This window comes from Leucopleurus acutus (genome assembly GCF_964270905.1).
Source record: "Leucopleurus acutus genome assembly, chromosome: 9".
Lineage (NCBI taxonomy): Eukaryota > Metazoa > Chordata > Mammalia > Artiodactyla > Delphinidae > Leucopleurus > Leucopleurus acutus.
The window spans coordinates 19,470,365-19,492,444 of NC_139144.1; the positions used below are offsets into that span (position 1 = coordinate 19,470,365).

Sequence of the window (22,080 nt, forward strand, 5' to 3'; positions counted from 1 at the left end):
ACTTTTCTTCCTCAGATTTCTCTTTTTATTTACTTATTCTTTTGTATTTTAGAGAGTTTGCTAATCATGTGAGGTTGGTTTCCCTCTAGAACCTACAGGGTATATACTGTGTCTTCTGTATGCTAGGAGAGAAATTCACCAGTCACGACTCACCCTTGAGACATCTGAAGAAAGCAAGCTGCCCTGCAATTCTCCCCGACACTCAGTTCGTACATTTGCTTTCACACTTGTCATTTCTCTTAATAGTAATCAGTATGTGTGTATGTGTGTCTGTGTATACACACACATACCTCTCTTCAAATTTAGATGAATAAAAATTACATTGTTTAAATAAATATTTATTCCCTTCTTTGATAAATTTGAGAGAGCTCCTCAGAGGCAAGACCATCTAATTCATCTTCTCATCCCCGTGTCTAGCTTGGTGCCTGGAGTCAAAAATGTTTCTCAAATGAGTGAGTGATTAGGTCTCCATGGTCTTCCAACGTCAAGGAGATTTGAACAGTTTTTCAGAAAGATGGCCAGCAATACAGAAACCCCATTTTTCTTTCATATGTTTTTCCTGAAGAAAGATGTTGATTTACCAGGGAGCAGCCTTTTCTCAGTCATTTTCTAAATTATTCTTTACCAGGGTCCTATTTATAGCGAGTATAGAGAGATGGTTTATCATCTGAGTACCACATATGCAAAAATTTTGCATATGTGCTTGGTGGATAAAGAACAGGTAGCCTAAAACTCAATTAATGACAAAATTTCCAGTCAAAGGAGGAAAATAAAGAGAAGTGAAAGTAGTAGTTGCTAAGTTCTTCAGTCAGGAAACAAATTAATTCACTAACATTTAAAAGGGGGAAGTTTTTAAAATACTGATAATAAGTGCTGACATTTAACAAGCACTTACTATATGCTGTGCGCATAGTGCTTTGTGAAATTATCTATTTAACTTGCATAATTTTACGATAGGCATTACCTTCATTTGAAAGATGAGGAAGTTGGAACGTAAAGAGGTTAAGTCCAGGGCCACACAACTAGTCGTTGTAGAGCAGAAATTCTGACACAAGTGCGCTGCCTCCAGAGTCAGTGCTTTTAACCCCCTGAGCCAGCCTGGTGAAAACGGACATCATTTATGTTAATATACAAAGGCTCGTGATGTCTGCTTAAAGTATAGCCACAGAGGCAGGCTTGAAAACCTTCCTTTTTCTGATTTTTCAGTGGAGAAAAACAATCTAAACTTTCTCCTCTTACATAACAAAAAATGCTTTTCTCTTCTTGAAGGAATTATGCCTCTTTAGTAAATAAATGCAGAAGTTATCTAAGCTCTTGCCTTTTAATAAATTTGACTTTCAAAACCTGCCTCACAGTGAAGATAAAATTTAAGTTTACTGCAAGCTACAACCTTCTGTGATCCACGTGTGTCCCCAGTTCACTTCAAGATTCTGATGTAAAAAGCTGGGGATATCTTTTAATATTTCAGATGGAGTTGGCTGTGGGTCCGTTCTGCAGAAGAGTATCTGATTTAGGAAAGTCCTATCGAATGCTGAGATCATTCAGGTGAGACATAATTCTGTTTTCGCTGTTAATATAGCCATATCCTGTTAGCAGATAAATCCTCCCCTGTTCATGTCCATCTGTATGAAATTGCCATTATTCAACCATTTTGTGATGTACAGCAGTGGCATTTGAAAGTTATTCTTCAAACCAGAAATTTATATAGTGCTATATGCGATGACTAGTGTATGTATGTATGTCTGTGTATGTGTTAGTTTTGAGTTGCAGTTCATAAGATTGAGCTGGTAAATTTTTTATTATGCTCTTTCTAGGGGGATTTATTTTTTACTCTCCATCCTTACAGAAATATATTGAGTAGTAATACAAGGCAGTTCATAATTTATAGATGTCTTTTTCTGAAAGTATTACTGGTTCATTTATCATTTCCAATCCAGTTTACTTCTAAAAAGGTCATAAGTTGTATTCCCTAACAAAACTATTAGAGTATTAGAAGAACTGAGTTTAGCGGTGAAATGCAGGGAATGACTGTAAATGTAGTAGATAATTTAGGCTAAAGATGGCTAATGCAATTGAGCACAAAATTTGGGATTGAGCTTACTTGAAACCAGTTCAAAAAGAAAAACAATGAGTTAATTCAAACTCATAATCTAAGAATATACCAATTGAACAGGAAAGTCATTTTCAGTGCTGAATGCTTAGAGAGACCTTTCACCAACTCAGATTTGAAGGCTTGAATAGCTTAATGACTAGGTCTTAAGTATCAGATTTTAGAAGATAAAAAGATGTTGTTCATACGGCTGTTTATTCAGTAAGCCAAACTTTTTCACATCGTGGCACACATAGAAAATATATACATATAAAACGATGACCAACCCTGAGGGCCAAGGGGATCAACATAACACTTATGACCATTTTCTGACCACAGCATACCAGATGGGAAACCTTGATATCAGCTCTCCATAATATCCAAAAGCATAATGGTTTTTGAATCTTTCTTTATAAAGATAGGTTAAGAGAGTCCAGGCATGTGGCTTTCTATAAATGGACTCAGTACTAGAAACTAGAGTAATCAATAAGCAGTATGTTCTTTAAAAGATTACTTCACTCTCTTATGTCATCCAAGCTTTTGGTAGAAAATTCAAGTGTAATGAACCCAAGGTTTTTGATCGAAAGGGAAGGCTTATCCTTTACTTTGCCTGTGAGTAATTGGCAGTGATTTTTTTTAATGGCAACACAAGAGCCTGAAATATTTTTCTCAGATGCCCATCTGAGTTGGATTTCAAAAAAACTTAAAGTGGGATCACAAGTGTTTTCAGCTACCTTCTTTGGATTAGCTCAAACCTTTTATAAAGTATTTAAATATTTTGGAAGCCTTAGGGTTTGGCACTACCAAATATGGACAAGTCGAAAGATTAAGAGATACTGAGTACCCGATCCACCAGTCATCATCTGTATGTACCATAAAAATAACCTTAATAAAACTCCTGTAAAATCACTTACTTTGAGTATGATGGTAACACGGCAATCCCGGTTGGATGATCAAATGCTGCCCTGAGTAACAGAATCTTAGCATGTTGAGGGATATCAACCAATTAGGTATTTTAAAAGGCATGGGAAAAGCTGTGATTAGGGATTTGCTATTTTAAGATTAGACTATTATTTTTGATAGTGCTGGCTCCCATGTTTAGTTGTTTATTCCACATGTATGTATTAAAATAGTGCTTATCTTATTTGCTGAGGCAAGACGGCCTTTATCCAAGTGCTTTTAAAGTTGTGTCACAGTATGGAGATACACATTCTAAGGTTTCACATAAGAACAGTTCTATTTTAATTCATTTAAGATTTTCTGTCAACCCTCCCAGTTTTCACATGAAAGAAGGACTCTTTAAAGGAGCGTTTAAAGTTTGAATAGTAGTGACACCTTCTAGTATCTATTTATGGAATAAAAAATTAATGACTGGTTAGTGTATAATTTTTTTAAATCCTATGGGGTTTTTTTTTTGGTTTTTTTTCGCGTTACGCGGGCCTCTCACTGTTGTGGCCTCTCCTGTTGCGGAGCACAGGCTCCGGACGCGCAGGCTCAGTGGCCATGGCTCACGGGCCCAGCCGCTTCGCGGCATGTGGGATCTTCCCGGACCGGGGCACGAACCCGTGTCCTCTGCATTGGCAGGCGGACTCTCAACCACTGCGCCACCAGGGAGGCCCAAAATCCTATGTTTTTTATAGCTTCTCTCATGGGGCAATGGTCAATCTAGATGTGTTTCCGAAGTTTGACCCTGACTCACATTAAGAGAGATTTTATGTTACCATCTGGCATATACTTGCATGCAAGTACACTCAAACCCAGGCACACACACATGCACACACACGTGTGCCATGAAACAGTAGTTACTCTCACTTCGTGTGATATTCTGTGACATTTCTTTTTCATTTGGTTGGTTATTTTAACCCATTTAATTGGTTTCATGACCCACTAATGTTTTGCATCCCATGGTTTCTCACCTTTTTCACAGGGCCCTCTATTGTTGAACTTCAGCTGCTCTAGTGATAGGAGCTGAGTTTTGTCCCTTTCTCCATCTATAAAGATTTATGCCCTTTTCTCCTGGGATTCTGGTAGCCCTGAGCTTCCTCCAGCACACCCCTCAGCTCCTAAGGCCTTGGCACATACGTAATAAGAGTAATTGTACTTTGCCTATGAAGACTTCTCCATATCTTGAATTCAGTGAAAAATTCTAACAGAGATTTATATCTATCAGTATATTCCTAAAGATATATTGAATGTACAGAAATCTCTCAGATTGATTCTAGAGCTTTCTCAGTTGTTTGAGAGGTCTTGGACACCATATGATAAAGATTTTAAGATTAAGTGGATCAGGAAATAAAATGAAAGCGTAGTATATTCTGGTGTTCAAATCTAGCCCTAGTCTGAAAAGAAGGTTTCAGGTCCCATCTTTGGAGAAAAGGGATGTCAGTGCCCCTGCCTCTGCCTGTATACATGTCCAGGAAAGGCCCCGGCTCCGCCAGCTTCTCTGCAGTTGTCGTGATTGACTTAGGACAGCTTCCCCATGTGGAGGTCCTACAGAGTCCCTTCCTAGAGGGGAGTGAGTCAATACAGAGTCGTCTTTATTCTAGTAACCCAGTTCTAGGCACTTTATTTGCTACCTGCAAAAACTTGTGAAGACATCTGTCTCTTCTCTAAAATTGGTCCTGAGCAGTTGCAGGGGCAGGGCCCATTCTCGTGAACCCTGCCGTCTGTGCTGTGTGCTGTGACAAGGAAAAGGCGTCGTCCAGTGGTCGTGTACGTAATTGACCTGGGCTCTTGTTCATGGGTCTCCTCCCTAAAGGTTCCGAGTCACATGAGCACCAGCCCAGTGGCAGTCAGTAGGAGATTGGCTAAATAAAACATGCCACATTCATAGGATCAAATATATGCAGCCGTTAACAAGTTATGTTGTTAGTTAATATCTAAGAATATGAAAAATACTTCCTAATGCATCACGAAATGAAAAAGGCTACTAAACAGTATAATGGTATAGATCCCTACTATTTTTAAAATAATAGCACGTGTGTTTGGAGAGGAAAAATCAAGGCTAAACATCAAAATGTTGCCTTGGGAGAGTAGCATTGCTACTAGTGACTTTTCCTTTAGAGGTTTCCTATATTATTCAAACTTTTTGCTTTGGTTGTTTTATATTTGTAGTTAGAAAAGTCAACAGATATATTTAACAATCCCTCTTGCAGTGTTTCATCCATTTAAAAATAACAAGGGAGCCTAAAAATAATATAAAATATACTAAAACGTTATACGGTAAGGGTCGGGGGGCGAGAAAAACAGGCAGCCCAACTACCAAAAGCCCAGCAGGTTTAGAGGCAGGGGCTGCAGGAGGGGGCAGCAGGCCCAGTGCAAGGGAGGGTGACGGTGCCAGGCAGGGCGTCTCCAGCCCAGACCCCGGTGCAGCCTCCCCTCCCCCCTCCCCAGACACCCTGGCTTTGGCAGGCGCACCCTCCCCTCATCAGGCAGCCATCTGCCACAGGGCACTTCTCTTGGACGTAATGTCAGTGGACTCTTTAATTAGGCTGGCAAGCCTCTTCCAGGCATTTACCTTTTACTGTCTGCATGAGAATTTCCCAGGCAGCGGGAATCTTTTACCCCGGAGCGAATGCTGCCTCAGAAAGCTGCCGACATTAGGGACTTGCCCCTGGGTGGTTTGTGTTTGTACACAAGACACACGAGGCGCTGTCCCTGTCCACCCCTCCGCAGCATGACGGTGTCCCCCAAGAGGCGTCCGTGAGGGAGGTTACCTTTGCTCCACCTGGCCAGGGGCCTGTCAGTGCAGATCGTTGTGAGACAAAGGACAGAAAGAGCCACAGGCCTCTCACCGCCAGGGACACAGACCCTGCCTTCAGGCAGGCCTGCTCCCAGGGAACAGCCTGCTCTGCTGGAAGCTTCCTTGGGTTTAGTGGAAGAGCCTTGAGAGCTGCCAGGAGATAAGGGGTGTTCTGATGGATCTCTTAGCATGAGGGGCCCGGAGAAGGAAGAGCATTAGTAACTCTAGAGTGTAGTGTTCACGTCAACAGTTTTCAGTTGGAGGAGTGGTGAAGGTTCCCGTGTCTGCAGTTACTTCCGTGATCATCTGCCACTTGAGGTTCCGCACAGGTCCCTGCCTGCGGGTCTGCAGACCTGATGGTGGCCGTCTCTGCAGCCTCCGTGACGAGCACTTCCAGCCCCAGATGTGTTCTGTTCCTTCTTTCCACTCAGTCCATCCTCTGCAATCACGATTTCCCCAAGGTTTCTGGATTCTTAATTCCAAGTTTCTGACGTCAGCGTTGAAGACAGAAGGCAGCCACGTCTGGGGCTTGCTTTGCTTTGCTGCCTGCCAATCCTTCGGCAGTGCTAGGAGCAGCCAGGTAAATGTGGAGGACTGGATAGTTCATTTGTTGTCGTTTTTATTCTAACAGTCATTGTTTGATTATTATATGCTAAGCCTGTGCTGAGCGTTGTCCTGGTACTTTCTCCTTCCACCCTCACCACAATAGATGAGAGTTAGGGACAACTCCCAGGCAGCAGTCAAGGCTGAGGGGTGTAAGCTTTGGGGGCTGCACATGTGAGAACTGTGTGTGAGCCGCAGGGCTGCATTTCAGACCCAGGACTGCCTGTGCTCGCAACCACCGAGCCCCGCGTCTTATCCCAGAAGTCTGTGCTTGTTTGCACTCCAGAGGGTCCTAGAGCAATATGTGCACACTTATATGATTCATCCAGGAGAAGTCAGAGAGTGTTAAAGAGAATCTAAACTCCCCACTTTGGCGGTGACCTCCTGCTCTTGAAATGCCGCATCTCCCATCTTCTGCTGCAGACAGCCTTCCGGGAGATGCTGCAGGAAGCTTGAACCAAATGTGGGCTTTTATTCTCAGAGAACGCCTGCTTGAAACCCCTGCCTCCTTTCTGTCCTGGTCCCCTGGGACTGACAGCCTTAGACTCCAAGACAGGAACCTGGGGGGCCTCTCACCTCTCTGCTCTGAGCCCTGACTCACCCTCTAGTCATCAGCCTCCTGCTCCGTTCTCTCCTGGGACACACACAGTCCCTCCTGCCACCATATCTGGGCCTCTTCCCATCTCTCCAAAGCCCTCACTATGTCCAGTGCAGGGAGGAGTCCCGTGTCCTCCCCTCCTGCCCCACTCATTTCTCTGCTGATTCCGCGTCTCAGTGCACATTCTCAGTGGTCTGGGCTGCCCTCACCAAAAGGGGCTTTGCGGTGCGGGTGGCGGCAGGCAGCCCAGGAACCCCGGATGCTGGCTGTGGACGCGGGACAGCAGGACTCGAGTCTTGTTCCACTCCGTAATTGGCCTTAACAGAAGACTGACAGCTACACAGCTCTGGATCACTTAAATGTGGAGATCTACTAGAAGTACAGTTTTTTTCTAATGGGATCTAATACTTGATTAATTAAGACTACCAGCTGGGGACTTCCCTGGTGGCGCGGTGGTTAAGAATCCGCCTGCTAATGCAGGGGACACGGGTTCGAGCCCTGGTCCGGGAAGATCCCACATGCCACGGAGCAACTAAGCCCATGCGCCCCAGCTACTGAGGCTGCGCTTAGAGCCCACGAGCCACAGCTACTGAAGCCTGCGCGCCTAGAGCCCGTGCTTTGCAACAAGAGAAGCCCCCGCGATGAGATGCCTGCAAACTGCAATGAAGAGTAGCCCCTGCTTGCCGCAACTAGAGAAAGCCCGGGCATAGCAACAAAGACCCATCGCAGCCAAAAGTAAATAAATTAATTAAATAAATTAAAAAAGAAATACCAGCTGCCTGTAAAGTTTAACCTTGAAAAACACTGCTACTTAGAGTATTTTTCTCTAAGAGTGATTTTGTGGCATTTGGGGTATCTGTGTTTTATAACACCTTAATGAATTTCCTTTTGTTCCTTTTATCACCTCAGATGGTGATGTATTTTTTGAACTTGCCGGTATTTCAGATTCCACCTGGAATCAGGGAGAAGGGAGGTTCTCATTCTGTGTTCTTTCAGCTTCTTAAAACAAGCACCGGAAACAAAATGTCTGCATTCAGTGTTTACAGGTAATTATGTCAGTGATGCATAATACGAAATCAAATCCAGTTGTGCTTTCCGTGGCTTTTTTGGCAGTCCTGTTAGTGGCTAGAGTGGAAGATTTGGTCTTGGCAGAAAAATTACAGCTGTGACTCAGAGCTCCAAAGGGACAAGTGATTGACCAGAAGATGCTGTTTCAAAGTGAGCTGGTTTCTATCAGGCCTGCCCTGTGCAGGTGTTGCAGTCAGCAGCCTCGTGTGTGGCTCGGCTGGGCTGCCGGCCGTGGCCCGTTACCGATCGTTCCTCCCTCACCGTCTCCCTCCCTCTCCCTTTCTCATCCTTCTTCCCTTCCTGCCCTTGGATTGTTTGCAGTTTGCATCAAGAATATAGAAGGAAAACAAAAACACAAATATTCAAACCATAAAACTAATTTAATTGTGGTAGATAAGTTTCAAATTTGACTTTAAACTTCCTGAAGCCAAAGATAAAAGAGGAACAGAATCACCTATGTAATTCTCACTTTCGGGAGGAAGGAAGTATATCAATTCTTAGGAAAAAGTTCATTGTTTCTTAGTACTTAATTCTAAAGCATTTGTACGTGGGACTTCATATAGGGAGCACTGAGAGAGAGTGGGGACCAAAATTCTTGGTCATCTTTTTGTCATAGAGGCAGAAAGGATTCCATGTGGCTGCCCTTCAGTAAGTGGAGGACTGTCATACAGGACTGGCCTCTGCCCCCCGGGTCTCCTCATGTCATGAGCTAGGGTTCAGGATGAATCCTACCATGTCACATGCTGTAGGCAAAGATTGGGCTTTACTGGGGCAGGGGAGGACTCTCACCAGACCAGGGGCAGCCGGGAGAGAAGTGAAGGCACAAGCTTCCCTGTCTGCCCACATCCTCAGGGTGGCCTCTCAGGAGCGCCAGCAAGATGAGCCCGTGACCCAGTGGAGGAGCCGCCTCCCCCCTGGCTCTTTGCCCTGTTACAGCTCAAACACGCGCTTGGCCCCAGGCTGGCTTTGAGTCTGGGAATGTCAGCTGCTCAGCACCCGGTGACCTTGGGCTGTGAGATGTTTCAGCTTCCTCTGCTGGGACAAGGGTTCTCCAGGCTACGGGAAGTGGAGCTGGGGCACAGTTTCCTCCCCTCCCACCCAGAGTCAGCTTCCAGAGGCCTCTGAGACCGTAGTGCTCATCGCCGCCCCCCACCCCCTGAAGAACTTCAGGTCATGCCGGGTGAAAATAATTCCAAGAGAGACTCTGATGATATGGTTCAATTATGTGGGTGACTGGAGGTCCTTGACCCATGGAGAGAATTTGGGGATACTTAAAGAGATAATAACTGCATGGCCTTCAAACGGTGTCCTGGAAACATTACTTTGCTCAGGTTACCATATAGGAGTTGTTAACAGTTTGAAGTTGTACTTTCTCCAGGAGTCTTTTTTTCTCTCTGAGAATAAGTCTATCTGTTCTAAAAACGTGATGAGTAGTTGATACAGTTGATATCCTAAAAGAGGCTGCCTGACAAAATGAAGAGCCGGGCTGCACAGGTTTGAGTCTGTGTTCTGCCCTTTCCTAGCTTTTACTTGATTTCTCTTCCTCTCAGTTTACCTGTCTGTAAAATGGGGATGTAACCGTGCCTACCTCATAGGGTCGTTTGGAGGAATAAATGAGTTCACGTTTCTAAAGCTTTAAATAAGTGTTCTGTGTGGTAGCCATTGCTGCTGCTGTTAAAACTAGGAGCTTTGCCTAGATGGAGACAGGGTCTTCGACACACAGAGAAGGACTTAGACAGGGATGCCTCCAGGAAAACCAGAATTCCCTCAGCAACGTTTTCATACCCGAGTAGGTGCTGGACTCATTGCCTAAGGCTCTGCAGCGTGGAGCTCTGTGAGATGACTGCCCTTGGAAGTGTTCAAGGCAAGTGTACCACCCACAGCTGTGGGAAGACCCTAGCCCTGCTCCCACGGAGGACCTGGTTCAGAGCTTTGTGGAAGTCTGGAGACAGGCAACACAGATGAAATAAAAAGATTCCACAGTAGTTAAAGACAATAAATTATAGAATAATGTTGTTTTACAAAACAGTTGAAATTAGAAAAATCCCTACCAGGGATAAATTTTATAGAATAGCTACTATAAAGACATTTTTTCCAATATATTCTGGATCCAACCAGAACCAACTATCTTTTGAGAGCACTGCTGACTCTTGAGTGTATCATCAGTGTGGTGAAGAAGCTTGTGTCTCTGGTTCGTCCAGGCCTTCAGCTGTAGATTGGAGTAAATTACGTGGGGTGAAGAAAGAGCCCAGGTACAGAGCTATTTTACATACTTCAGAATCGCTGCTGAGTCAGGAGATGTTGCTGCCATCTTTCCTCTTGAGATTCAGCCTCTACAGCTTGGCCTTTAATTAACTCTTATCCATCAGAGCCCAAAGCCAAGGAAGAGTCAGTAAAAGTTTCAAATTATTTTTGCCAGCCTTTGACAAGGGGGTAGGTGGTTGGGTAACGGGATAGATTTTCCTGCAGGCTCCTGTAAAATGCAGAGGTACCCCGGACATATTACGGGTTCGGTTCCAGACCACTGCCGTAAAGCAACTGTCACAGTAAAGCCAGCCACACAAATTGTTTTGTTTCCCAGTGCATATAAAAGTTACGTTTATACTATAGTTTATTAAGTATGTAGTAGCATTATGTCTAAAAAAATTGTACGTATCTTAATTAAAAATACTTTATTGCTAAAAATGCTAACCATCATCTAACAATACAGTGTTGCCATAAACCTTCAGTTTGGTAAAAAACACCAAATCTGTGAAGTACAGTAAAATGAGGGAGGCCCTTCGTGGATGGTGACGCCCAGACACACAGTGTGTCAGGAGGGAGGGATGGTCAGTGTGAGGTAATAATTTTGTATATACAAGGACGTAATTGCCCTTTGAAAAGTTGTATAGAAAACTGAATTTTGAATTTATTGAAATTTTGAATTTATCCACATTAGATTATAGCCCAAGGAAGGATTTTATATAAAATAAAAACTGAAAATTTTGACCAAACCTGTTAGTTACAACTACTTGACAGCTTCAGCTAAGTGCTTTGATTTTAGCCTGTTCATCAGATGAGCTCTAAGAGGGGATTTTGCTGAGTCACCTTGAAGTAAAGTCAGACCCAAAGGCAGTGAGCTGGGGGTCAAGGAAGGAGCTGAAGGGCAGGTCCACCTGCCAGAGTGTGGGGTGGGTGTGTGTGTCTCCCGGCTAAACGGGGTTAAGAAATGGTTAGGAATTAGCCAGTGTAGGAAGACTGCTGTTATTCATTCTTCCACTGCGTATTATGCCATTACGCTACTGTGCGGTTATATTCTGCTAGTACGCTGTTGTGATTCTTCTACCAAGTCACCTCTTTCTGTATCGAATAGCATTACATAACTTCTGCGTTTCCCTCTTTTAGACCACTGCTCTTCCAGACAAGTGAACACGTGGCCAGTAGCCCTGTACTGGGGGACATTATTCCATTCAGCATCATTATCCAGTTTTTGTTCACAAGAGCACCCCCTGAGCTGAGATCCCCCTTCCAGGTAAGGAAGTGAAGAATGTGCCGCTGCCACCCCCCTCCCCCCAACTGAAGGTGCCCGACCTTCTCCTGCCTTACGTAATCACGGATTCCTGTCCTGGCAGCAAATGCCTAAGGAAGGAAGAAAGAGTCCCACTGCCCAGCCCCTACTTTCTCAGCAGTGTAAAAATTGCCTGCTGCATCTAGAATTAGCCCTTTAAATAATAGTGACACAAGTAATTTATGTTCGTAAAGCTTTTTTTTTTTTTTGCGGTACGCGGGCCTCTCACTGCTGTGGCCTCTCCCGTTGCGGAGCACAGGCTCCGGACGCGCAGGCTCAGCGGCCATGGCTCACGGGCCCAGCCGCTCCGTGGCATGTGGGGTCTTGCTGGACCGGGGCACGAACCCGTGCCCCTGCATCGGCAGGCGGGCTCCCAACCACTGCGCCACCAGGGAAGCCCCATAAAGCTTTTTGGACGGAGGCTCCATTTACTTTTCTGACCTACCTTCAATTGGCAAACCCAAAAGGCTCTTTGGGAGTCAGGAAGGTGCCCCAGGGGCTGTGCCGCCTGCCGTCGGGCAGGTGTCTGGCGTCATTTGACCCCGGGAATCCCTGCGATCCTCTCTGAACCCGCACGTGCTGTCGCAGGATGGGATTCACCCTCTCTCCTCTGATTGTGTTTCCACCCTGCAGAGGGCCGAGTGGTCCCACGCACGCTTCTCCCAGTGGCTGGATGACCATCCCTCTGAAAAGGACAGGCTCCTCCTCATCAGGTAGAGCTGTGCGCTGCAGGGGCACCGCCCAGGGCGTGGGGGATGTAGGGGAGGAGGAAGGAGAGGGCCCCGGCGGTCGTGTGCACGTTGTGCTCCCCCGGGGCAGGCGCCTCACCTGCTGGAGTGCTGCCGGGGTGCATTGCTGGGGGGCATGTCAGGTTTTGCTTTCCGTGTCCTCCACATCCCCTCTTGTGCTGTCCCGTGCCTGATGCAACCCTAAGAACCATGCGCTTCTGTTTTGAAAACCAACCTCAACTTGGCTCCATTTTCTGCTTCATTTCCACGTGGGGCAGTTACTGAAGTCGTGGAACACAGATGGGAGTAAACGTGATACTGTTATTAGTAGAAAACAAGGACACCCAGCAGCCTAGTGCCTCTCAGGTGTGTTTATGCACGTGTGCGCACACATGCAGACACACCCACCACCCCCCGTACACCCCCGCCATGCCCAGGGTGGGATGCTTGCACTGTCCCGTACGGCTTACTAAGCATCTCTCTTCCATCAGCACTCTCCTTTGAAATTTCCCTCACCAGAATCTCCAGAGACCTCTTAGCCACCAAATGCAGATGTTTCTGTTCTCACTTTATCACTCTGCAGCTTTAGCTAGAAGTGACCACCACTTCCTTCTTGAAACTGCTCATCAGCTGACCGATTCCACTTATTTTTATTGATACTCACCATGTGCCAGGCCCTGAGGACACAAAGCAAACCAAGACAGGCCCTGCCTTCTTGGATCTTCCATGGCACCTCCGTCATCTGTTTCTCTTCTCATCTCTGTGGCCATATTTTCCCTCAGTCTCGTTTGCTGAACTGTCTTCTTCTGTCCACTCCTTAAAGGCCATCATTTCCCACAGTGTGTTCCTGGCTCTTTTCCCTTCACGTTCGATCTGTACTTTGGTTCCCAGGTGAGTTCACCCAGACCCATGACTCTAGTGACCTCTTCTGTCCTGTGGCTCCGGGTCTGTGGTTCATCTTGGTTGCCCAGGGCCTCAGGCCAGCGAACTTGCTGTCACATGTCATCACTCAAAGCCCCACAGAAATCTCAACCCCAAAATGCTGAAAGTAAATCATCTTTCCTTTCAAACCTGCTCATTCTCTTAGACTCACTGTCTTTTTTTTTTGGTAAACTTTTTATTTTATATTGGAGTATAGCCAATTAACAATGTTGTGATAGTTTCAGGTGCACAGTAAAGGGACTCAGCCATACATAGACATGTATCCATTCTCCCCCAGGGCTCCCCTCCCATCCAGGCTGCCACATAACATTGAGCAGAGTTCCCTGTGCTATATAGTAGGTGCTTGTTGGTTATCTGTTTTGAATATAGCAGTGTGTACCTGTCGATCCCAAACTCCCTAAATATCCCCCCATCCTTCCCCTGCCAGCCCCGTAACCATAAGTTCATTCTCTGTGAGTCTGCTTCTGTTTTGTAAATAAGTTCATTTGTATCATTTTTTTTTAGATTCCGCATATAAGGGATGTCATACGATATTTCTCTTTCTCTGTCTGATTTACTTCACTCAGTATGACAATCTCTGGGTCCATCCATGTTGTTGTAAATTGCATTATTTCATTCTTTTTAATGGCTGAGTAATATTCCATTGTATATATGTACCACATCTTATTTATCCATTCCTCTGTTGATGCAGACTCCCTGTCTTGGTTGGGGTGTCACTGTCACCTATATCCAGCCAAGCTAGAAAACCTTTAAGCCATCATTCAACTCCTCTGTCACCCTCATTCTCCAAAGCCAGGCAGTTGTACCTCTTAAATCACTTTGGAAGCCATTCTCGACTCTTCCAAGGGACCCTAATGCTCTTAGCCTGGGGACCAGGGCACCAAACCAGCCTTTGCTTGAGTCTAAGAGCAGGGGATGAGTTGGGTTCTCCAGAGCCAGCCTGGGGCTCGTGTGCTGAAGTGGTTCTCGGCTGTGTTTGCACCCAAGAGTCACTTACAGAGCTTTGAAAAATCCACCTGTCAAGGCCACACCCTGACTGCCTCGGAATCTCCCTGGGAGCCAGCATTGGGATTTCTTAAAGTGGCCCGCGGCTCCGCAGCACAGCTGGGGCTTCACAGCACAGTCGCCAAGTGCGAGCCCACCCCACTCCAATCCCCCTGCCGCCGAGGAAGGAAGCTGTGGGGGTTGTGGAGGAAGCCTCAGCCCGCCAGATCCGGGAGCGGCGCCGAGTCCTCAAGTTTGGCGACCGGCGCCCAGGGGGAGCGCCCGGCCCTGCCAGTGGATAAAGAGGAGGGTGGCCCGTGCCCCTGCTCCTCTTCCGTGCTGGCCGCTTGTCCTCTCAGCTCTGAGTATCTGAGCGAGGAGTGGGGTGGGACGCGCGGTGAAGCTGTCACCGTCAGTGCGGCGTCTGGTTAAACGGCCCTCAGAAGAGGCCCCAGGTGTGGACGGGGGACTCCGCCGGGGCTGGTGTGGGGCTTTGCGGTGCCCTCCCCGAGTCCCGTTGACTCGCCAGCTGCAGCCCACTGGCTAGTACAGGAGTGCGCAGGGCTCAGTTGATGGAACAGGGCGCACCTTTGTCCTCTACCAAGTTGGACTGAGCTCATCTACAACAGTTGTCCTGCTGTGGGCACATCACAAATCTGCTTCCTTTTGCTTCTTTTTAAAAATGTCTCCCGAGTGATTTCATCGGCAGTGCTGTTGCTGAGCCTATATTTAGCAACTGAAAACCATGCTCAGAAATGCTGTCAAGCTTTTTGAATCAGGCCTGCGCATCACGCCACGCATGGCTGATACCAGAGCCTTCGGTCCTGAGCAGGGAATGAAGCCCTCCTCGGGGGCTCCAAACCCTGTGCTCCTGCTCCGGCCCAGGCTGCTAACAAAGCAGGAAGCTCTGTCCTAGAGAACATCCTTTCTTACCTGTTATTGCAAAACTGATTTCATCCCTGCATACTGAAGCACCACTGGATGAATTTCTTGCCCCTATAGATAAACCTAGGGTGAGTATTGCCCTTTAAATGTCAGTAAATTTGTTTTAGCTTTGGGGGCAAACCTTGTAGACTCATCTCCTCCCGGCGCAGTGTGTTAAGTCGTCAGAAGTAGGGCAGATCGAGGGTATAGCAGCTACTGCTGCGGAACAAACGGCAAGTAATGACCTCTCTTCTGCCTTCCTTTCTGCTTCCTTTTGACACCAGACATTTCTCTAGAGCTTGAATGGATCCTAGTCAAGTTAATTTTAAAAGTGGAGTCATCAGTGACTCCTGGGGCCGAGTGGGGGAAGTGGGGAAGATGGTACCTCCCGGCCCCTGCCAGGCAGGCATGTGCGCCCTTGGGGGTGGGGCGGCAGCCTAGGGAACTCCTGGGGGTCTGCAGGTATTGACTACGTTCTCGGCAAAGATGAAGACTGAGGTTGTGATGGAAAGATTTCTCAAGTTCTGCACAAGAAGTAGGATTGGCAGCATACATACCGACTCTTGATATTGGCAGTAGGACAGCAACTCTTCTGACTGTGGCCTCTTCTCCTTTGTTTTTCCTGAGTCTCAGTAGGGGAACACCTTTATGGTGTCACAACTATATACAGACTTTATTTGCTTATTGGTACTTTTCACCTGTACAATCGTCAGACAGTTCTCAGTGCCCCGTGCATCCTTGGACCCCTTGCTCTCCTCTGGGCGTCCAGGGCCCATGGGCTGGGAACCATTCCCTCAGCTGCTCCACTTCTGCAGAACCACAGGATCCCTGTTGTTGGAGGTAGGGGTTTGGTCTCCACATAGGAACATCTTTCAGGTGTTCCTATGGTGTGAGATCCCTTCCAGTTCTGGGAACTGGGTACCTGAGGTGAGACCCAGAGGAGGATGGAGTCAGGGGAAGGCCTGCGAAGGCACATGGTAGTTTTTTAAGTCATTTAGGTATCTCTGTACTAAGCACACTGATAGGTCCTGCCTGACAAAAATCAATTTTGTGTGTTCCGTAAAATCCTCCACTTGGTTAGTTTATATCACATTGGGCAGTTACCACAAACCCTCCCCTCTGCTAAAAATTGTTTGCACAATTCCTATACTAATTTCTTTTTTCAATAAGGGTAACTTTAATAATCTTCCTGTTTTGGATACAAACCAGAGTTGAGACTCTTACATAATGCTTGGCCCGACTTCCAAGAAAGCTGATGTTTTGCTCAAGCAAATGAAGTAATAATTGCTTGAAAATCTTGCTCTGATTTTACGTGGGAGGGCAGCTTTAATCTTTTTTCTCTCCGTAGTTCTGATGGTGTTTTTGATGAAAACCAAAAACACTAACCAAAGTCATTTCTGAACTTGCTTCCACATATTGTCTAGTTTTATGTAATATCTTATCCTTCTGAAAGCAGATGAAACTAAGTGGATTTTTGTCCATTGATTAGATAAAAATGACTCTAACCCATTCATTGCAGAATTACAGTTTCTGTGAATTTCAGTGCATTAATTTCTTAGACTGATATGTATACACCATTGTCTCAAAGACAGTTGGAGCCCTTGGGGGTTTCTCTACCTTGTGTGAATCTGGAGGGACTACATGTTGGGAGTGGGGCGTTTGCCCAGGATGCCATAGCAACTTAAATAGCATTACTAAAAGAAACAAGTTTTTTCACAGAGAAACAGCTTCATCTAAGGCTCAGCCCTGACATGAATAAGGCATCTCACAGGACATTGTTCTTTAAGGGCATTAAATTCCATTTTGCTTGCCTGTACTTTTGAGGATCCCTGCACTCATGCTTCTCTTTTATTTCCTTTCTTCATTGCTTTTGTCTTTTTCATTACAGTTCTCTGTCTTCCTGTATCTAATTCACTTTTTTAATTCGTTCACCCTGCATTTGGCAAGCACTTAGGTCCTGGGGCTACATAAATGCAGAAAACAGCCCCAAGCCTCAGAGTTGTTACATATTAAGAGGGAAACTAACCAACACACAGATCCTTTCACGGCAACGTGGTCATGCGTGGTAGAAGCGTAAACAACTTGCTCCTTACATGGAGAATCTGAGGCCGTCAGAAGCGCGGTGGGGAAAACCGTATTTGAGTGCTTCATAGGTTCATAGATGTACTTGGAAGAGAGCCAGGTTCTTCACAGTACGATCCTTTAACTCTCAAAACTAAATCATGTAGGTATTCTTCCCACTTTGCAGATGAGCAAATAGGCTCAAAATGTAGCCCAGATCACACAGCTAGTTCGGTGCGGGGCGGGGGGGGAGGGGCACAGAGCCTGATGTCCCAGTGGTGCTTCTTAACTAAGAGCCTGCCAGGCCCGCAGAGCTGGTTTCTAGTTTGATTACTTTAGCATGAGTAGTAAAGTATTACTTCACTTGAAGCCAGCCTTTAGGGATCCGTCCCCAAATGCTGGGGTCTGGCTAAGCCACGCTATTGGTGCAGAAGTCCCAGACCTTTCCACTTTCTGTGACTCCACGGTGGATTCAGCTTTGTGCTGCCTCGAGTTAGGAAAGGCTTTATCAAAAACAAGGCATTTGGGCTGGTCCCGTGTAAAAGCTCTACGAGGAAGAAAGCGGGGAGGGGCGTTCCAAAGATAAGGACGGTTAATGAAGAAGCTATGTCTTGCTAATAATGAGACAAGCCAGTGTGGTCGAGGGAAACAGGCCCTTTTTGGAGCCCGACCTTGTTAGGCAGAGACATCTTTCTTTCAGAATGGCATTTGCACGAGCACCCAGGTCTCTCAGGGTTGGGCTGAGAGTCACCAGTGAGCTGGATGGAGCTGTTCTGCCTGTGTCGGTAACGCGAACAACGGAAACTAATGATTTGAGGGTCTTTTTAGGGCACAGCAAACGGTTTGGAACCCAGCAGTCGCACAGCGTTGGGAGAGGTTGTTGATGAAGCTGGTGTTCGGTGGGGTTGTGAGTGGAGACACTGCCCCGATGGCGAGAGGGCATGGCAGGTCACGGACCTCAGGTGGCCGTCTCTGGCTGTAGTGTGGCAGGTCCTCTAGTGCAGGGCTGATGGCACCAGGGTGACCACCACCTACGAGGCTACAGCAGCAATTAGGGCACTAGATGGCAGGGTTGAGACTGAAGCTGAAGGGGAGAGGAGGGACTGGATGTGGTAACGTGGGGTAAGTTAAAAGTGGTGGTCAGGTGTAGGACTAAAAGAATTTTAGATACAGACCTTGGGGAGATGATGGTGTCCTTTGCTGAAATAGGGGAAGGGGCAGAACGCTACCCTTCGCCTGGGTTTTTTTATCCTAGGTTTGTTTTTTCCTTTTCCTTTGATATTTTTTAGACCAGGTTTAGGTTCACAGCAGATTTGAGAAGGCACAGATTTTTCCCTATGTCCCCTGCCCCCACTGCACAGCCGCCCCCATTATCAACACCCCCTCCTCCACAGTGGCCCCATTTGTTACAGCTGGGAAGCCCACATGGACATCATGGTCACCCAGCGTCCATACCTTACACTGGGGCTCACTCTCAGTGTTATAGGTTCCATGGGTTCAGACAGCCCTAGGTTTCTGACAGGTGAGTTTCAGGGAGACCTGGAAGGAATCAGATAAAGATGTCCAGAACACAGAGATCGGGAGGGAGGTCAGGGCTGGAAATGAGAGATTGGAGATTCAGTTGTGTATGAAACCATGACAGTGGCTAGTGGGGTTGCAGGGCGCTGTGGTGTGAGCAGAGCTGGACACGCGCCTGGCAAGTATATCCCCTGCAGTGAAATGAAAATAACGGCCAAGCCTGACAGAGGATGCATATTTTCAGTGTTTGGGAGCAAATAAGAGTGAAAAATTACACATTAGATGGGACTTGAGACAGTATGTGAGCCGAGTTATGGTATTAACTTACATCTTTATGGAAATGCTCTACTCTCAAGAGTGTGAAACTTCATGGCTATGACAAAAAATTGTTCTACTTGGAACTTAAATAGACCAATAATGAAAAATATGCATAAACGAACAAGCACAGGGCTGGACTTGACCTGTGGGCTGGTTTGCTGAGCCCCGGATCTAATTCATGAGAACATCATTATCATACTCTTGGCTAAATTCAGACTGCCTGCCTTCTCGTCGCCTAATAGGCCAACAGTTGGAGCCTAAGAACAATTTATCCTACTTGTGGTAACAGGAATACAAAGCCCTGCCAGTGTCAGTGTGTGCTGAGCGAGGGCCCTGCCTCCGGCAGTGCCGTACACACTGCACAGTGCAGGGCGCCCCCTCGTGAGCTCAGCGCGTCGACACAGGCTGCGCTTGGCTCCGCAGAAGTCTCTTCAGTAGGAAAGACCACGAAAGGGAAACTGGGAATCTTAGGCGCCAGAGAGCCTCCGATTGGGTGATGAGACCAGTAAGTGCAACGCAGGCTGAAAACCGTGCACAGCTCTGCACCTTAACCACAGGAACGCGACCAACAAGTGTTTGAGGGCTGGTCGACTGGGCAAAGCAGTTCCAGAAATGGGCTGCTTTTAGGTGTTGGCATCCTCCGAGCTCTTTTATTTCATTTGTATAACCTTCTGATCCTTGTTTTCTTTTGGTTTTCAGGGGTGCCCTGGAAGCTTATGTTCAATCAGTTAAAAGCAGAGAAGGCAAAGAATTTGCACCAGTTTATCCCATAATGGTTCAACTGCTTCAAAAAGCTATGTCTGCTCTTCAGTAATAATGTGAAGTATTTCTTAATGTCCATTTTGTGCTAACCTATCCAAGGTTGGCAATTTAACACATACTCTAAAGGACAGGTGCCATCTACTATTTTAAGAATGTAATTGAATTTTTTGTATTTCCTGTTGATCTTTCCTGTTCACCTCTGAAGCCCTTCTACCTTACGTAGCATAAAATGTCAAAACTGATTCATCATCACCACCTTCCAACTCTGTGGACCTGATTTTTTCCAGAAAGATACCAAACTCTTGTCTCTCCTCTCAGGCTTTTCTGTGAGGCTATCTAAAACTTCTTTCCCATCACAGAGTCCCCGCTGCTGCTTAAGGGATTCGACCAACTTCTAGTAAGTACACTGCTTCTCCCCAACTGGCATCCTTCCTCACTGGATAAGTAGGTAGCCCAGTGGTTTCCATATTTGGCTGCATATTAGACTCACTGGTAGAAGCTTTAAAAAACCCTGATGCCCAATTTGTACCCCTTATTAACACGTATGGGGGTAGAAGCCAAGCATTAGTATTTAAAAAAATATATATATATCCTTAAGTGTTTCCAACATGCAACAAAGTTTGGGAACCACTGGCATATCCCAAAGCTAAGATGTAGGGCTAAATGTTGTGTAACTGTATCTTTAATAAAGATAGAGCAAGGCTGTCTTTACACTCTTGTGTGTCATTTTATTAAAAACAGACTTTCGGGGCTGTTCAACTTTGTAACAGAGATGCCAAGTTAAAAATAACTTTTACTCTACAAGATTTCTTATAAATAGTAGGTAATCTAGGTCCTTAGTTTTCTATTGCCCTTGCCCTGTCATTAACATTAATGTTTAAAATCCCATAAGCCACTTCTAAAATATTTTCCATCTCCTGAACCTGTTATTCTGATGACTCATTGGTAAAGGTCAGTCAGGATCAATCAGTGGAAGTCAGAGATAAACAATTTTTTCATTTTATTTGAAATAATATACAAGAATATAGTGTGCAAAATTTAGGGGCAACATCATGAAGAAGTGTAATGAACTGAAATTCAATTTTACAGCTGTGATTCCTAACCAGAAACACCACTGGGTAAGTAACATGAAAAGCCATGATTGTAGCTCAGAGCATAAGCAGCTGTATTGCCATTGTGTTTGCTCTCACTGTAGACAGTTTGGAGGAAAGTAAAGTGCACGTGTTGCACTGCATAAGTGCAAAGTCTGCCCCCACCATAGAGATACGATGACAAATACGATATTAAGATATGTGGCTGAGGAGATACAGGACACAAAAGTTAAAAATACAATGGTGTCAACCGTTAACAGCACCATTACAGTGACTATACCCCAATGCTATTCACTAACTTTACCTTGGCCTGGGCTGTCTCCATCGAGCAAGGGGTGGGTGCTGCCACCTGGCGCGTCCACTCAGCATGCTCCGGGAGCCGTGGCAGGTGGCTCTCAGGCTGTGACACTGACACCATCCACCTGCCCCCTGTTCCGGCAACCTCTTGGCACTGGCCAGACTAGGAGCCCCCGTGTTTGGCACAGATGCTGAGCCATATGGTGGTTGCTCAAGGAAAGGCCAACTCCCGGCTTCTGCTTCACTCCATTATGTATACAATACAGATTAATAAGCAGTAAGGAGCCAATGTATAAACAGCAGTTACATATTTTTAAATTCCCCCTTTGTACAATTTAAAATAAAACATGTATACACTTCTCCTCTCTTTCTACTGTACTTTTAGCACCACAGGATATCAATTTTCAAGCCTATATTACCTGATAGACATATATGAAGTTTGGAAGAAAATAAGGCAATTTGGTTTACAATGTTGATAGTTTTAGCTTACTTAATGCTCTAATGGAGAAAGCAAATCCTCACTCATATTATTAAATCAATCATTTCAAGACTCAATGCTATCAGTATCTTACGGTCACACGGATTCAGGACAAATGGTGAGACCTTGATCTTCTTAAGTCTTTCCATCAACAGTCAATGTTTATGCAAATACAGACTTAAGAACATAAGCATCCTGGTTTAATGTTGTTGTGAGCCCTGTGGAGATAAAATTAATAACTCAGTGAATGTTTACACATAAATACACAGCAGTTCTACAAATGAAAGCTAAGATGGATAATATAATGTTAACAACCATACTATTAAAAAA

General features: G+C 45.7%; 2 protein-coding genes across 7 annotated transcripts in view; one reads left to right on the top strand and one right to left on the bottom strand.

Annotated features, from left to right (window-relative positions):
* The window catches only part of COG5 (component of oligomeric golgi complex 5), a 282,510-nt gene extending 261,929 nt beyond the window's left edge, over positions 1-20,581 (top strand). The window contains exons 19-22 of one of the 2 annotated variants that reach the window (XM_082846505.1): positions 1,469-1,545; positions 11,485-11,611; positions 12,281-12,360; positions 19,822-20,581. In XM_082846505.1, the coding sequence (XP_082702631.1) occupies positions 1,469-1,545; positions 11,485-11,611; positions 12,281-12,360; positions 19,822-19,936 (399 nt within the window). In that variant the 3' untranslated portion in view covers positions 19,937-20,581. The remainder of the gene's footprint in view (positions 1-1,468; positions 1,546-11,484; positions 11,612-12,280; positions 12,361-19,821) is intronic. The other variant, XM_082846504.1, reaches the window with a different exon arrangement.
* Positions 20,582-20,851: 270 nt separating this feature from the next.
* The window catches only part of HBP1 (HMG-box transcription factor 1), a 30,997-nt gene continuing 29,768 nt past the window's right edge, over positions 20,852-22,080 (bottom strand). For all 5 annotated transcript variants that reach the window (XM_082846089.1, XM_082846090.1, XM_082846091.1 and 2 more), the window contains one exon: positions 20,852-21,968. In XM_082846089.1, the coding sequence (XP_082702215.1) occupies positions 21,951-21,968 (18 nt within the window). In that variant the 3' untranslated portion in view covers positions 20,852-21,950. The remainder of the gene's footprint in view (positions 21,969-22,080) is intronic.